Source organism: Bemisia tabaci, chromosome 2, assembly GCF_918797505.1.
Source record: "Bemisia tabaci chromosome 2, PGI_BMITA_v3".
NCBI classification, from domain to species: domain Eukaryota; kingdom Metazoa; phylum Arthropoda; class Insecta; order Hemiptera; family Aleyrodidae; genus Bemisia; species Bemisia tabaci.
In genome coordinates this window covers 51,179,328-51,195,043 of record NC_092794.1, presented here as the reverse complement: position 1 = coordinate 51,195,043, position 15,716 = coordinate 51,179,328, and the positions used below count along the sequence as shown (strand labels likewise).

The 15,716-nt window shown below is 40.1% G+C and overlaps 2 protein-coding genes and 1 long non-coding RNA gene across 3 annotated transcripts in view; 1 reads left to right on the top strand and 2 right to left on the bottom strand.

Annotated features, from left to right (window-relative positions):
- The window catches only part of LOC140224119 (uncharacterized), a 643,754-nt gene that overhangs the window by 262,048 nt on the left and 365,990 nt on the right, over positions 1 to 15,716 (bottom strand). The window lies entirely within an intron of this gene.
- LOC109039486 (uncharacterized) overlaps positions 1 to 15,716 on the bottom strand; it is a 613,681-nt gene that overhangs the window by 564,087 nt on the left and 33,878 nt on the right. The window lies entirely within an intron of this gene.
- On the top strand, positions 333 to 13,679 carry LOC109039485 (uncharacterized). The gene is given in 5 exon segments (XM_072297511.1): positions 333 to 649; positions 5,011 to 6,172; positions 9,139 to 9,533; positions 12,500 to 12,779; positions 12,782 to 13,679. Coding segments are annotated over 4 exon segments (1,263 nt in total). The 5' UTR covers positions 333 to 649; positions 5,011 to 5,802; the 3' UTR covers positions 13,000 to 13,679.

The following is a 15,716-nucleotide window of genomic DNA, read 5'->3' as shown; positions in this document are numbered from 1 at the left end:
GCTGAATTCGCTGACTCTACATTCTCTCCAGTATTCTCTATTTCCTCTCCTCCTCTTATTTTATACCTCCACCGAATGCATTGAACTTGAATGCAATCGTTGAACACGGAGACACTGTTTTAAACGCATGAATGTCTTGACAAGTTTTACGATCATAATCTAGGAGGCGAGACAAGGTAAACAGCCAACAACTTGACGCAGACAATCGGCGGTTTCGACATAGGTCGTTTTATTCGGTAGAAAACCAGAAGCTCTCACAATAGAGGGAATTAACTCATTCGAGCACGACATTCCCTCGCATAGATAAGTATGCTGATTGGTGCGAAACTAATTCTCCCCACCGACAGATATTTTTCTCCCGTATGCTACCATCTGTTCGTCTGAACGACGCATAAATCTGACCACAACCGTTGATCGCACAACTTATCCATCTCTTTTGTTTATGGTTTTTTTTACGACCAGGATTCCGTATATGTTTAAGTAAAACAGAATTCTCTCGCGCCGATCCCGACACTGTCCACTTGCTGCTTGGATCACTCGTGCAGTCACCTCTGAGATCGTGCTTCGGATATTGTGTTTTGTTGTGTTTTCACGCTGGCGTTGGTGTTTTATGTTCTTTTGTGTGTTTGAGCATTTCCGACGGAGCAAGGTACCTTTGAACTGTTTATTAACTACGGAAGCTTTTTTCCCATTTCTTTAATATTTAAAATCTAATTAATCTTTATACATAAAGTGATGGCTTGAATGCGAAACCACATATCTTCATTGCGGTTTTTCAAATCCCGTTCCTACAACTTTTTCGAAAAGAAACTAACCAATTTTAAAGCTTGAAATTTGTACAGAATGTTTTGCCAACAGAGAAATAAAATCAGGAAGTTTTTACAAAAATTTCGTTGGCTGGTTTTAAAAAGAAAAAATAGATTATAACAGGAAGTCTGCAATGTCGTAAACGGAGATACGTTGTTTCGCACTTAGGTAATTGATGTATTAAACTTAAGTTTTAAGGGCATGAACTTCTAGAAATCAGTGGTCAGAGGTACATACACCATACTTGAGAAACTCGAGGATGAAAGAATATTATCATATTATTTAAACTATTAACAGACTGCGAATGGGGGGGGGGGGGGGTGTTCATCCGAATGTCAGGTGGGAGTGAAACTGAAACATCCATGGATGAGACTGCAATTTGGAGGGGGGGGGGGGGTAGTGCCATCCGAATGTCATGTGGGAATGAAACATCCATGGATGCAAGACAAGATTTCAGGGGAACTTTCAATGAAATTCCGAGAATAGATAACTATTGCAGCACGTTTAATATTTTCTGGCCTACCTTAATATCTGAAGGCGAGAAAGCAGTGTGCGTCATAATATACTGGAGTTGATTCTACTTCTCTAAAGCCAGAGAGCATTGCAGAGAGATATGATTGAGGTTTCCATGACTAATAAGCCACACTTCACGAAAGAACAGTTGGAATTAAATTCTAAATTATGTACTTGATTTTACTTTGATTACGCGCCAAAATATTGTAAGAGAAAAATCGTCCCTTTTCGACCAGCGGAAGCTTTCCGTGATGTAAATGCGATGAACGACATTCGTAGTGGGAGGATTTCGTCGCCCCATGACAAAAAGGACTGAACTACGCGTCATACTTTCCCGGGCTCATCTTTTTCAGTGTGGTTACGCCCACATTGTCAGGAAATTTTCAAATTTTCACGATTTATTTACCAGGGTGGATCATTTGAATCGATTTTAACAGAAACATACTAAGGCGCATTTGGAAAAATGGCAGTTCGGAGAGGTGTAAAACATTAACTAATCATACCATGCCTCCTGCCAAAAATTCAAAGTCGAGAAAGAATATCATCCAGGTAAGAACAGTCGTTCAATTGTTTGACTCAGGAGGGAGTAAACTTTAAACCTCTTTTTCAAAGTTCAAAATGGATGCAGCTTAGTTCGTTTCAGTCAAACTCGGTTCCATTTCGCCTGTTATTCATCATTTCCTGTTTTCTCAGAAGCAGGCCCAAGGTAACGTTTAGGTGGCAACTGCAACATTCTGAGTGGATACTTATTCGGTTCTAGGTATTCTATGCCTGTCAGAGCAAAGTAAGAATTTTAATTATTCGTTACGACTCGTCCAGAGGCGTGGCAAGCTTTGCGATATATCGATAAATCTACCATTTAAACTTATGGAAAAGGATCGATAAACATGGTGTTCGCAACGAACACCTTAATAATCGATTCATTACCACAGCTTCAAATGGGCCGATATCGATAATCGATCATTCACACCTCGCCTCTGGACTCGTTCCGCCCGTCAAAACGATAGAATGGCTTTCGAGATAAAATTGCGGAGCTAGACACCTTCGAAATTCGCAGAAACCGCTCCGTAAAAGCTCTTGCTTGGCCGCTAAAAAGTTCCTCTCTTCAAACATTGGCGGATCCAGCAAATTGGCAACATTGTTCTTCTCCATTTAATCCTATGGAAATGTATCGATTCTTGGAGGGGCCATGTTCTCCGACGAGAATCGATTATTTAACTTAGGTTTAGATGGAGGAAATCCAGTGTTGCCAAATAGCTGGATCCGCCTCTGCTTTCAAAATTTAATTAATCCTCTTTTCCACACAAGCTCAGGCTTTTGTACAGAATATCAAAGATTATAACGCGGCGATTCTCGCGAGATCACAACACTGTATCGATTAAACACGCTGACAATTCAATGTTGCAGCAAATTGTATTGTCACTTATTAAAGATAAACAGACAGTCCTCTTCAGCTTCATCCAAATTTTAAATAAAAATGTGATCGAAGGAGCTAATTGTAAAATACTGCCAACCTCATTTGCAAGTGATGAGCGTAAATCAATCGCCGCGCGCCGCTTGCTTCTTGGCAGTATTGCAGTAATAATGGGTAATAATGGTTCCTATACTCGGTCAGCTATAAAAACAAGAAACAGGTTCTCAGGCTACCAACAGAGCATCTTTAATGGAGATGTTGCATGTGTGAGGAATTTGCGATTTGACTGTTGATTTTAATGTTAAAGTTCGCGAGAAACACGATGGTGCCACTGGTTTTCTCTGAAATCAACTCCCAAGCTCGAAAAAATGCTCTCAAGTTGAGACCAAAATGGAGGGGATATCACACGCTATCCTGAGAGTCCACCTCTACATAAAAAAAAACTCTCAATGCAAAGATAGGGAGCAAATACATTGGCAGGGTTGCCACTTTAATTGGGGACTCCAAAACTGAAAACACGGCAACCCTGTCAGTGTATTTGCTCTCTATCTTTGCATGGAGAGTTTGTTTTGATGTAGACGTGGACTCTCATGATAGCGTGAGATATCCCCTCCATTTTGGCCTCCATTTGAGAGCTTTTTTTTGAACTTGGGAGTTGATTTCAGAGAAAACCAGTGGCACCATCGTGTTTCTCGCGAATTTTTACGTATGAATCAATAGTCAAATCGCAAATTCCTAACACATGCAACATCTCCATTACTGCACCTCGGTTAGTGCCATGGTTGACGGTGTTGAGTGACGTTTGATGCATCTCGTTACTTCCGACATTTGCGAAGAAAACTTGCTCGGTCAGCGGGCTGATCCGTGAATTTGATACGCAAAACGATAGACAAAGAAAACTACGGGAAAATGGAGCGATCTTATGGGTGGAAGCGGGTGGTTGCAATGGACAAAGGAGATAGATAGGCACTCTCTAACGGCAACCTATGAGGGGCCCTACAAATATCCCATCACTTTTCCCCTTAGTCCGTACCCGTTTAAACCAATTGGTTTGCTCCATTTTTCCTTTGGCTTCCTTGTCTATCGCTTTGTCTATCAACTACAATAATAAGCTCGCTTACTGAATACATTTTTCTCAATTCAGACGCGTGACTCACGCGGCGTGAGTAGCTGCGAGGAGTATTACGCATTTGAAATGGTGGGAAAGTAATTTTCTAAATAAAACGGGAATCTATCGGTTGGCATCGATTTCATAGTAACAGCTGTTTATTTGCTTTGAAAACAGCAACTTTTCACGACAGTGACCTTGCTTCTTTTAAAGCTTCTAAGCTTCTGTTCAATATTGAAGCAGAATTACTGTAAGTTTGACGCTCTCTAGGTGACGTCAGTTTTCGATGGAACCAACGAAAACAATAGAACATATAAAACAATAGAAACGAAATTAGAAACAATAGAGCAGTCGCGCTGGGCATGTCGGAGTGGGCGAGCCGTAGAAACGTGAAAAAAATAACTGCGCGCGAGTGAGATACGTGTTTTACCAGGGTGTCAACTAAAATTTCATTTCAAATCCTGATATTTTCCTGATTTTTCCTGAAATCTTGAATGAAATTCCCTTGGTTTTAGAGCGAATAAACCATGGTGTCTAGTTTTCTTGGCAAAGCTCATCCCCTGATTTTTCCCTGATTTTAAGGAGCTCATTTCCTGATGAGAAACCGAAGTTTTCTCCCACTTTCCCGGGATTTTCTTGGGGAAAAGAATATAATTTTCTGGAGTTTTAGATATGCATATCGATTTCAATTAAGCTTACAGCCATTTCTTTGGCGCACGTCAGATTAGACCGCCAAATTTGAAAACGAAATGATCCCTGGGTGCGGTTCGAGAGGAGATTCCCGGTTTCCGGAACAGATTCCCTGATTTTCCCGGTAAATTTTCATTCCCTGATGAATCCCGGTTTTTCCCCGTTTTTAAAAAACTAGACACCATGGAATAAACTCACTCGTTTAACTTTCCAAAACAGCATCTAAAGTGAATTGCATGATATTTTTTTCGTTTTTCATGTGCTAAAATGCATTTAGTTAAAAAATGCTTGACGCGCTCGGAATTCCCTGATTTTCCCTGACATCGAATTTTCTTTTATTTTCCGGTCTTTCTGACGGTGAAGACCCTGCGCGTTCTTGGATGAAACTTGACATCGAGTCAAAATTTTGTTAGAATTCAGGGTGTTAATTATTTTCTAATTATATACTTCATTTTCAGCAGAGTATTTTCTCTTGCAGGTGCAATATTGCTATGACGGTGCCTTTCCCTGATTGGTTCCTCTACCTGACGCTTTGAAACTAATAATAGGCTGTGAAAGCATTCATAAATATTCTCGGGCCCGACGAAAACAAACCATCACGAGAGACCCCTAAGGAGTGCGTTGACTTTGATTGAATGAAATGAACGAGCAAGGAAAGTGACTTCTCTGGCTGAGATATTTTCGAAAGACTATCGAGAAAGTTTCTAAAACGCTATAAAGTCTACCTAGTGTATTTTAAAACTACCTCGTTGTTGCGTACGTCGATCATCTTCGCAATTCTCAAGAGACCTTGAAAACGACGCGGATTGGCACGGAAAGGCCGTGATAAAAAGATGATGAGTTCATAGTTGTAGTTATGGTCTTACTTCAATATGACTTGTCTTAAAATTTCAGTCAATAAGAGGGTTTTTAGAGAGCCTTTTGGTGGCATTTTTTGCACGCTTACTCAGGCACCTCTACTTATATAAAATAATTGGAGAGCCATTTACCAGTTTAATATGTACTATCCACAAATCAACAATTAAAAAGAGCTGGGCAAAAAATCAGAGAGCTCATGGGGTGACGATAAAATTTTAAAATTTGCGCGAACTGTAGACAGCACAAAGGAGAAAAAATCCTCGAAAAGACTGCACCAAATGTGGCCTAGCTCAAAAACTGAAGGCGAAATACAAACGTGCGTATACTTTCATTGAAAATCAATTCTGTTTCCTGCTCCAAACTTCCAGTCAGAAAACGCCTCTGAGCCGTTATATCCATGCCAACGTGAGGAATGGAAGCAGAAATCTTGAAAATGCCACGAGTTTTTTCTGCGGCGGCGAGTGGACATCTAATTCCACGCCATAGTTTCTATGCTACGATAGGGCTACTTTTACTTTTTTTGGTGCCCCTTGATACTTCGGCCACCGGCCAGCCAACAGAGAGGCTTGTTCTACCTCAGAAATCAGGACGAGAGTTGCGATTCAACAAGAACGGAGAGTTTAAGATCCTTCAAGTAGCGGATATGCACTATGCGGATGGTATCCTAACGCCGTGTTTGGATGTGGATGAGGAGCAGGCCCTCACTTGCACAGATCTCAACACCACTGCTTTCATAGAGCGATTAATTCAAAACGAGAAGCCTGACCTCATAGTCTTTACAGGTAAGTTGTTGCATCTCATCAATTCCTACACTTACTTCTTGAGTGTTATTTACCCTCAAGATTGCTTTTGTTCATGAAATATAAAATTTTAGAATTTCATATGAAATATTTGATGAAATTTCGGAAAATATAATAGGCATTGAAAAATATATTTCGAAATAAAACACAAATTAAAATGAAAGGCTAATAGCTTTTACTTGCTGGTATTTTTTTAGTGCATGTCGTATTCTCAGCCGCTAATAATGTGTTTCATATTTATCACAACCTCGTGAAATTTTACGAAATATTTCATGAAGATTTCCAATCTTTCATATTTTTCATTTCATGGTAAGTACTTAAAAAATCGAGCTACATGCCAAAATAAACAAGTAACAAGCAGTGAACTCCAACACAATGTGTTGATAAGGCGCGTCATTAACTCGCACATATCAACCCCTTTAGTTTTCATTTACAGAGATTTCAAAAAAGGCAAGCAGCACAACAAGAGAATTCACGATCCAACACTGCAAGGTCAACGACGCACCTTCACGAGACCGTGTATTGTGAATCTAGAAAGCTATTCGAACAAATTTAAGTTTTTTGATCTGCCTCAAGCAAAATCTTATCAGATTCTTGAAGAAAAGTGCTACGGAAAAATTTAAGCGAAGAAAGGAAAAATTCTGCCGAACTCCTAGAAGATAAAGTCGATTTAAAGGTATTTTGGGGCTAAAATACCCAAATCACCGGTATTGTAAATCCCGTTATATTATTGAAAATAGATTTACTCGATATAAATGCAATTGTATTAAATATGTCTTGATTTTTTTATTTTAAACGTCTTTTCATGCAAAAATCAAAATATGTCGACTCCCTGACGTGAAAATTAAATTCTACGTGTGAAAATACTTATGTATCGATATGCTGAACAGAATGCCCGCTTCTCCTCGTAATTTACAAACCGTTCCTATACTCATCTCAAAATTTTTCTCAGAGCTTTGTGTTATTATCAGCTTCCATTTAAACCCCGGTTTGATGGCCGAATCGGCTGCCCAAAAAGCAAGCCATTTTTGAAGGGCTCTATGAGAAATTCGTGATATTATCAGCTCTCAGGAAATCACCCCATGGGTAAAATTGCTGGTATAAATTTTCGATTATTTTTTTTTAAAATAATCGTATTCAAGAAACTAAGGCATTAAACTATGGAGTCAATTTCGTTTTATAATGTAACGGGATTTACTTGTCTTCAGGTCAAAACTCATACAAGGAAGCCCCTTGCAAGAGGCTAATTTTTTGTAATTTCACTCAATTTTTTCTCCTTTTTATAATTGAATTGCTTGTCACATTCTGAGGTCAATCATATTAAATTGTAATTTATACATTTCTTTTTTTCCCCCTTCATTTTATTTTTTGTTTGGAGAAGTTTTGTTGATTTCTTCGGATTTCGAATACTGTAACTTCTCTTCTATTTGGCCGATTTTTATGAATGAGACCTCTTTTAATTCGTGTTTCAACGGAGAGTAAGGAAAAAATTGCTAAAAACTCGCGAAACAATTTTTTTTGAAAATTGGGCGAATCCTAGCGTGACGGTGAAATGGTTAATGAAGCGTAAGTAATTGGGCGAGGGGCTGAGGATCCCGGTCTAGCTTGGCGACCGTCATTAGCTATTGTTCGTCGAGACGCCGACGCAGTGATCAGGAGCGTGGGGAAGAGAGGGGTAAGTGGATTCCTGTATGAGCCACGTTTAGCTAATGGTCTAATGAGTCTCGAGGCTCATCACAGATTGCACTTACACAGATTGCACTGTATTTCTTAGTTTTAATAAGAAATAAAATATAATTCTGTAAAATTAGTAAATAAATACCAAGACAATTATTCAGGATGTCAAAGACTGACTGAAAACTTTTTATTAACCTCATATGAAAAAAATATTATTATCAGCTGACACTGACATTGTTGTCAGATGAACAGCACTATCAGAGCACGGGTACCAACTTTTGAAAAGTATAACAGAGGTGTGGAGATCTGTCAAAGCAACGTTTTGAACAAAACGGAGGAGTTAAATTCTCATTCCGAGAGTGCCGACCTGCTCAGCCATCCTCGAATCAGTTCGCTTGATTCTGCTTATATATGCATATTTTGAATCAGCGCGTCGTACTCTTAGGCTTTTTTTAAGAAAACCAAGTAACGTAGACTCTTGGTATTCACTGCACATAAACTAGAGAGCCCCAGAATGAGAAGCAACTTTAAATCATAATTATTGACGGATAAATAAACTTTTTACACGCTTTGGAAAATCTCAGAAGTTCGCGGTAGTCACTTTTCGGTAAGGAACTAAGGGACTCGGTTATTGTATCGAGCAGGGTTCGAAACGATCGCAAAGGCGGTATACTACGTATACGCGCCAATATTTCAAACTCCATGTAGAAGAGAAATAGTATAAAACTTTCAAGAAGCAAAGCACATCTAGTATTTCTCATCTACACGTAGTTTGAAATATTACTTGTTTATTTTGGCTTGTAGCTCGAATTTTTAACCAATTACCATGTCCTGTACAGCTTAGCCAGCCAAATTAGGCAAAAAAAATGTATTTTTCATTTTACTCGTGCAACCCTACATAGACTTAAGTACAGATTTCACTCCGAAATGTTTAAAAGTGCGAGTATACTAGGGGGGGGGGGGGGAGGGGGGACAAATTGGATCTTAGACTCTTAAAACATCGACAAGAAAAAATACTCTTGATTCAATCAGATTTAAGCTTAAATCAAGAACCAAGCCTCTTAATTTGAGCGGATTTCCTTTTGATTTTAAAATCCGATTGAATTAAGAGTCCTTTTTATTGTCAATGTTTTCAAGAGTCTGGACTCCAGATCCAATGTGTTTTCTTTCCAGTGTAATTACATTTTTTTAAGAAAAAATGTTCATCATCATGACAAATCCGTGTATTTTACTCCCTCTCCACGTATATTTTGTGTGAACTGTTGTTTTAGGGGACAATATATACGGCAACGACAGCTCCGATCCGGAAAAATCCCTGAACGCGGCGTTCGCCCCTGCGATTGCCGCGGGGATCCCATGGGCTGCCGTGCTGGGGAACCACGATGACGAGGGCTCCTTATCCAAAAAGATGATAATGGAGCAAATCGCCGGGATGGACTACTCCGTGTCTCGAGTCAACCCTCCCGGCGAGTCGGCCATCGACGGCTTCGGCAATTACAACATGGAGGTTGGAGGAGTCAAAGGCTCGACTTTTGAGAACAAATCAGTCCTGAACCTTTACTTCCTCGACAGTGGAAGTTACTCTACCAATCCGATTATCCAAGGATACGACTGGGTCAAGCTTTCCCAGCAGCTCTGGTTTCGACGCATTTCGGCCGAGCTCCAGGTGAGAATTTTTTTGGGCACCTTCCAGATCGATGGTTAAGTGCGAAACCACATATCTCCACTGCAATGTTTCAAAATTTCCGCTCCTATTTTATTTTGTCGAAGAGAGACAAGTCAACTTAATAGCTTAAATCCATATACATTTTTCTTCTGACAAGAGGATAAATTAAAGCAGTCTTCAAGAAAATACACTGACTAGTTTTCTGGAAAAAAAAATGAAGTATGACAGAAAGACTGCAACGTCGCAAATGGAGATACGCGGTTGCGTACTTCGCGGCCATCGATATAGTTTTATTTCTCATTGAGAGCGGTTAGTTAGTGTCTCAACTAAATTTGGACTACTGAGAAAAATTACGGATGCAGGGACATAGCTTTAGTTCATAATCAACAACGGAATTTTTTTTTGTTCTGGTAATCTACGTTCCGGTCATAGGAACTGTTACAGTCATCTGAGCCGAAGTTTGTTTCTATAACCAAAGATATTATATATTTGAAATTAAGAATTATTCGATCAGCGATTAATAGATGACTAATAGCGCTATTATGTGCATTAAAATGTTTCTCAACGTGAATTATTCAGTTTCTTTCAATTCGCCTTCAACTTCGTTTGAAGCAATGGTTCTTGCGATCATGTTGAGCGTGCTGATTTCAAGCTCATTACATACTTGATTCTCTGAAGGCGTTTTATGTGCGCAAGTAGCGCACTCTACTGGCGATCAAATGAAGTAGGGATTGAGCGCTTCATTCGATTTGTTTGTTCTCCAACAGGATGCGCTACTTGTGCACATAAAACGCCTTCAGACAATCAAGTATGTAATAAGCTGAAATCAGCACGCTCAACATGATCGTAACAACAATCGCAGCATGCGCAGTTGAAGGCGAATTGAAAACAACCGTATGATTTGCGTTGAAAAACACTTCAGCTCCTAATTCTTTTTAGTCCAGGCAAATAAGCCATGAAAGGGGCTATAGCCTGCAAAAATCCCGGGTAGCAATGTTTTCATCGATTCCTATGTAATTTTTGACGCTGAATCCGAATTTCAACTTTGCGCCATTAAATTCGGACCGGAAAGTTGCCAAATTTGGCAAAAATGGCCTGAAATCGGCCTTTTTTCCGGATTATGGCCTGTAACTCGCCAAAAATTGATCTGACGATAAAATTAGTTATTTTCAAAAATAAAGCTCGTTAAATTTCCTATAAAAAAGTTCCTATACACTTTTTTGCTCAGGGCAAAATCAAGCGCGCTGGCGGGCTCCGAACTTTGTAAAATGTGCCAAAATTGCGCATACTGTAATGTGTTGGGTTATCCTTATTATTTACATCAATTCATTTCACTAAGTGTAAATTTTATCATCTGCACTTAACTTGTCCAAAAATCACTCGTTGGACGATTAAAACAGGAGACATCGGGCAAAAACTGCGAAAAACGCAATTTTCGCTCATTTTTTAAAGTTCGGAGCCCGCCAGCGCGCTTGATTTTGCCCTGAGCAAAAAAGTGTATAGGAACTTTTTTAAGGGAAATTTAACGAGCTAAATTTCTGAAAATAACTAATTTTATCGTCAGATCAATTTTTGGCGAGTTACAGGCCATAATCCGGAAAAAAGGCCGATTTCAGGCCATTTTTGCCAAATTTGGCAACTTTCCGGTCCGAATTTAATGGCGCAAATTTAAAATTTGGATTCAGCGTCAAAAATGACATAGGAATCGATGAAAACATTGCTACCCGGGATCTTTGCAAAAACCGCAAAAAAACGCGATTTTCGTTCATTTTTCGAAGTTCGGTGCCCTTCAGCGCGCTTAATGTTGCTTTGAGCAAAAAAGTGTATAGAAACTTTTTTATGGGAAATTTAACGAACTTTTTTTTTAAAACAACTAAATTGTCGTTAGATCAATTTTGGACGAGTCACAGCCCATAACCCGCAAAAAACCAAATTTTCGCTCATTTTTCTAAGTTTGGAGCCCGCCAGCGCGCTTGATTTTGCCCTGAGCAAAAAAGTGTATAGGAACTTTTTTATAGGAAATTTAACGAGCTTTATTTCTGAAAATAACTAATTTTATCGTCAGATCAATTGTTGGCGAGTTACAGGCCATAATCCGGAAAAAAGGCCCATTTTAGGCCATTTTTGCCAAATTTGGCAACTTTCCGGTCCGAATTTAATGGCGCAAAGTTGAAATTCGGATTCAGCGTCAAAAATTACATAGGAATCGATGAAAACATTGCTACCCGGGATTTTTGCAGGCTCTTTTCCTTGTTTGCCTGGACTATTTGGTGGGGGGATTTTCGAAAAACTTGTCACGACACACTTTATCTTGATGCAAAATAAAATATACCGCGCTAGAATTTTTCAGATTCGGAGAATATGACTGAAATTCGTTTACATTGCGTGATAAAGTTGAGAATTCTCCCATTCAAAAAAGGGGAAAGTGTTCATTTTTTGTCACTCTTTCTTCAGAATATCTATACCGGGCCGGCTTCCGTGATTTTTGCAGCTATCGAATCGACAAGCGATGGTTTCTGAATGAACCCGCTTTATTCAAACTTCAGAAATATTTTCCCAATTAAACACATAAATGATCATTTTCCATCACAATTCTTTCATAAGGTTCACAGGGACGATTTTCATGATTTTTACGGCCACAAAATCGTCCGTAAATGAGCCCGCTCCATTTTTAATTAACGAGCCCTTAAAGCGGGTTTTAGAGGGCGCCCTCTGGAGGTTGGGCCGCATAGCGGCTGGGGCGTATCCCCTAGTAATATGATTATCTATACGGGCTTCCTAAGGAGCTGCTACGAAACGACAATAAATTGGATCCAAAGACTGCTACTCAGTGATTGATTAAACAGCGTGTTCGTCAATTTAAAAAGCAACTAAGGGGTTACACCTCCTGACCACTCCGCGCCTCGGGCGTTATGCGTTACCATGATGGTTATACATTACAAAGAATTATTTTGTTCACATTGCAGGAGGCCTACAAAAGAGAACCAGAGCCTCAGGAACTATCGGCACCTGGACTCGCGTACTTCCACATCCCGCTCCCTGAATTCGCACGAGTAAACAACTCCGAGGGGACGAAATTTGAAAACATCTCCTCGGCATCCGTCAACTCAGGCCTCTTCACAACGATGGCCGAGGCAGGGGACGTTAAGGCCATCTTCACAGGTCACGATCACTTGAACGATTTCTGCGGTGAATTATACGAGATGCATTTGTGCTATGCAGGAGGGGTTGGCTATCACGCCTACGGATGGCTGGATGGCCCAGGAGATCGAGAGTCGTATTGGCAACTTTAGAGAAAACTGAGGATGAGGGCTGGGGAGGTGTTCAGACGATTCGGACGTGGAAACGCCTGGATGATCCAGATTTTAGCAAAATAGATGAACAGACTCTTTGGAGCAAGTTTGACGAGCCACCACCGACAGAACAACCACTTGTCAATTTAGAAAAAGCCTTCGACAACTGTTGAAATGCTACTTTTAGAAATATGTATGCACTGATCCTTTGGAAAAGGTTTGATGAGACACCGTCATCTTTAGAACAACCCTAGTAACGACTGTTGAAACGACTCTCAAAAACTCCTCAATTTTAAAAGGACAACGGTTAAAAAACAGTTATAGTGTTCACTTTAAGAGATCCTTTGTGCCTATTTATGAAGGTTTTTAGTGGCATTTAAGTAAAAAAGTGTCGAGCCTCGCTAAAAGTATCAACTATAGTTTTCCAACACTAAACATGATTTTCAAAAATATAAAAAAAAAACTCATGAGGAGGTAGTCTTTTTTCCGAAGACTTTCAAACGTAAAGTTCACTACGAGTTTCATTATACTTTTAAAAAACGGTCAAAATGGGTTTCCTAAAACGACCATTTTGACGGTTTTCGGGACAGCTTTTAAAAATTAATTTTAGAAGGTCATTGCTATTGCGGAAAGCATATAATGTCTAATCTTCAAGAGAAATAAGGGTCAAAGTGGGAAAAAATTTATTCCCTATGCCGCAGTTTGAAAACATTACCTAAAAAGCACACGGTTAATTATTAAGAGCCGATTAAGAATTACTGAGTTTTTCACTCGAGAAATCGTGAACTTTTAAAAGTGCACATAAATATATTCATAATTTTCGTAAACTTTGAATACAATTTTTTGAAAACTATTTCTATGTCGAGTGCACAATACGGCACTCCTTTTCATTACATTTTATTTGCGGAATCCCTTCTTTCTTTGGTAAAAGAGCAGCTTGAGCTAGAGTACATTTATGGTGTAAGAATGACACCTAGAGGATCCACCTCTGATTGGCTCAGCCACCTTGAACTTTTTTCAAGCTAATTTCAAGCTATAAAGTTGGCTAGTTTCTCTTCGAAAAAATAAAATTTGAGCCGAAATTTTGAAACAATGCGATCAAGACACGTGGTTTCTCACTTCAGCCATCGTCATGTTTTCAACTCCGAGATCTCTTGATCGGCTTCGGTCGAACAACGTGGCAACGAGGGGTTGGAATCGTTGCTAAATCGGTGCGGTTAACACTTGCGATTATCCGTAGCCGAGAGGCACCCCCGTAGCGCACCCACTTGAGCAAAAATTGCGTTAAAATGCTGCCTAATGGTGCCTCTCTGTCTCCGCGTCGGGGTGTCTGAGTCTCCGCCCCCCTCCCACCCCCGCGCCCCCACCGTTCCTATGCTGAGCTGCACTGCGCTACGAGCTCTGCTTGCCAGACTATCTTAAAAAACACCATTTTCTCCGTTTAGGCGCCATTAGTGGTGACGTCACCAAAACGATTCTCGATTATTTCGACTTGGAGCCAAACAATGTAACAACGACATCACCTCTTTCAATGCTAACAATGAGGATAAATCGATATATATCGCTTTTCCGTGATGTAACACTAATAGCGCCTATAGCTCCGTGTTATACCTTCGCTCATCTGGCGTAAGAGCGTACCTCGATTTCCGCATGAGTTCTGGAAAGCATTAATTTTTACGTAGAACAAGGCTCACGTGGGAATCGAGATACGCTTTTACGCCAGAGGAACGAAGATACGTGCAAATTATTTAGCACTAAAACAGAATTGAGCTACCGCGTAAAAAGGGAGCGGCATTAAGGCACCTAACAATTTTGAAAATTATTTTTAAAAAATATTCCTAGACAATTTCCAAGTTTCCATAATCAAAACCGAAACAACTCTACTTTTCAAGTGGTATCGTTCATATCCTTTGAATTAGATTGATGAAGTTTTAAAGAAAACTTTACTTCGAAAATTTGATTCGGAGGCTCTTTCTGTTAACACAGCAGTAAAGAAAAAAGGGGACCGTTCAACTTAAGGATCGAAAAGTTGGGTGCAGGAGGTGGAACCAACGTTAAAAAAGGAAACAAATTTGAGCATGGATTGTGCATGGAACTCTGAAATCGTACCACGTTAATGAGCTTGCAAATGATACGAAAAGGTCAGATATATAAGAAATATTCCTCTGAGAAAACAGAACGTACTGAAAGGTCGACTCGAAGTTGGGTTCAGACTGGGTGGATAACTATAAACTAACCGTGGAGCAATGCGTGGAATATCCAGCTAAAATGAAGGCGCTCTCCAAGAGCTTGAAAATGTATTGAAGACTAGGTTGGATCTGTACGAATTTCCCTGGGAAAACCCTAACGTATCGAAAGATCGACTCGAAGTTTGGGTTCAGACCGGTTGGGCAACTCAACTAGCTGGGGAGCAATGCGTGGGATATCCGGTTACAATCAAAAAAGGTGGGCCGCTTTCGAGTGGGGGGGGGGGGGGGGGTCGGGGTTGTGACGGTAATTTTTCCCGTCACTTAAGTTTCGAATAAGTAATCACCTAGGAAATTTTGTTTAATTTTACAAACCGTGCCCAGATTTATAATGATGTGTAAAAATTTCGATGGCTACAGCTGCCGCAAGTGATTGCGACAGTAGCGCATCATGGGTGGCGGTAGCCACCTCCGGACAAAGTCTAAATTCTGTAGGGACGGTGAAGTAGTCGGGTACAAGAGGTTCCAGATCGCTCCGCGAGAGCGCTCGAGTGGCGCGCGGCGGCCGACCGGTGTATGTACTGCAGTACTCCGCTACTTCACCGTCCCTACAGAATGCGCTACTGTCGCAATCACTTGCGGCAGCTGTAGCCATCGAAATTTTTACATATCATTAAATCTGGGCACGGTTTAAGATTAAATAA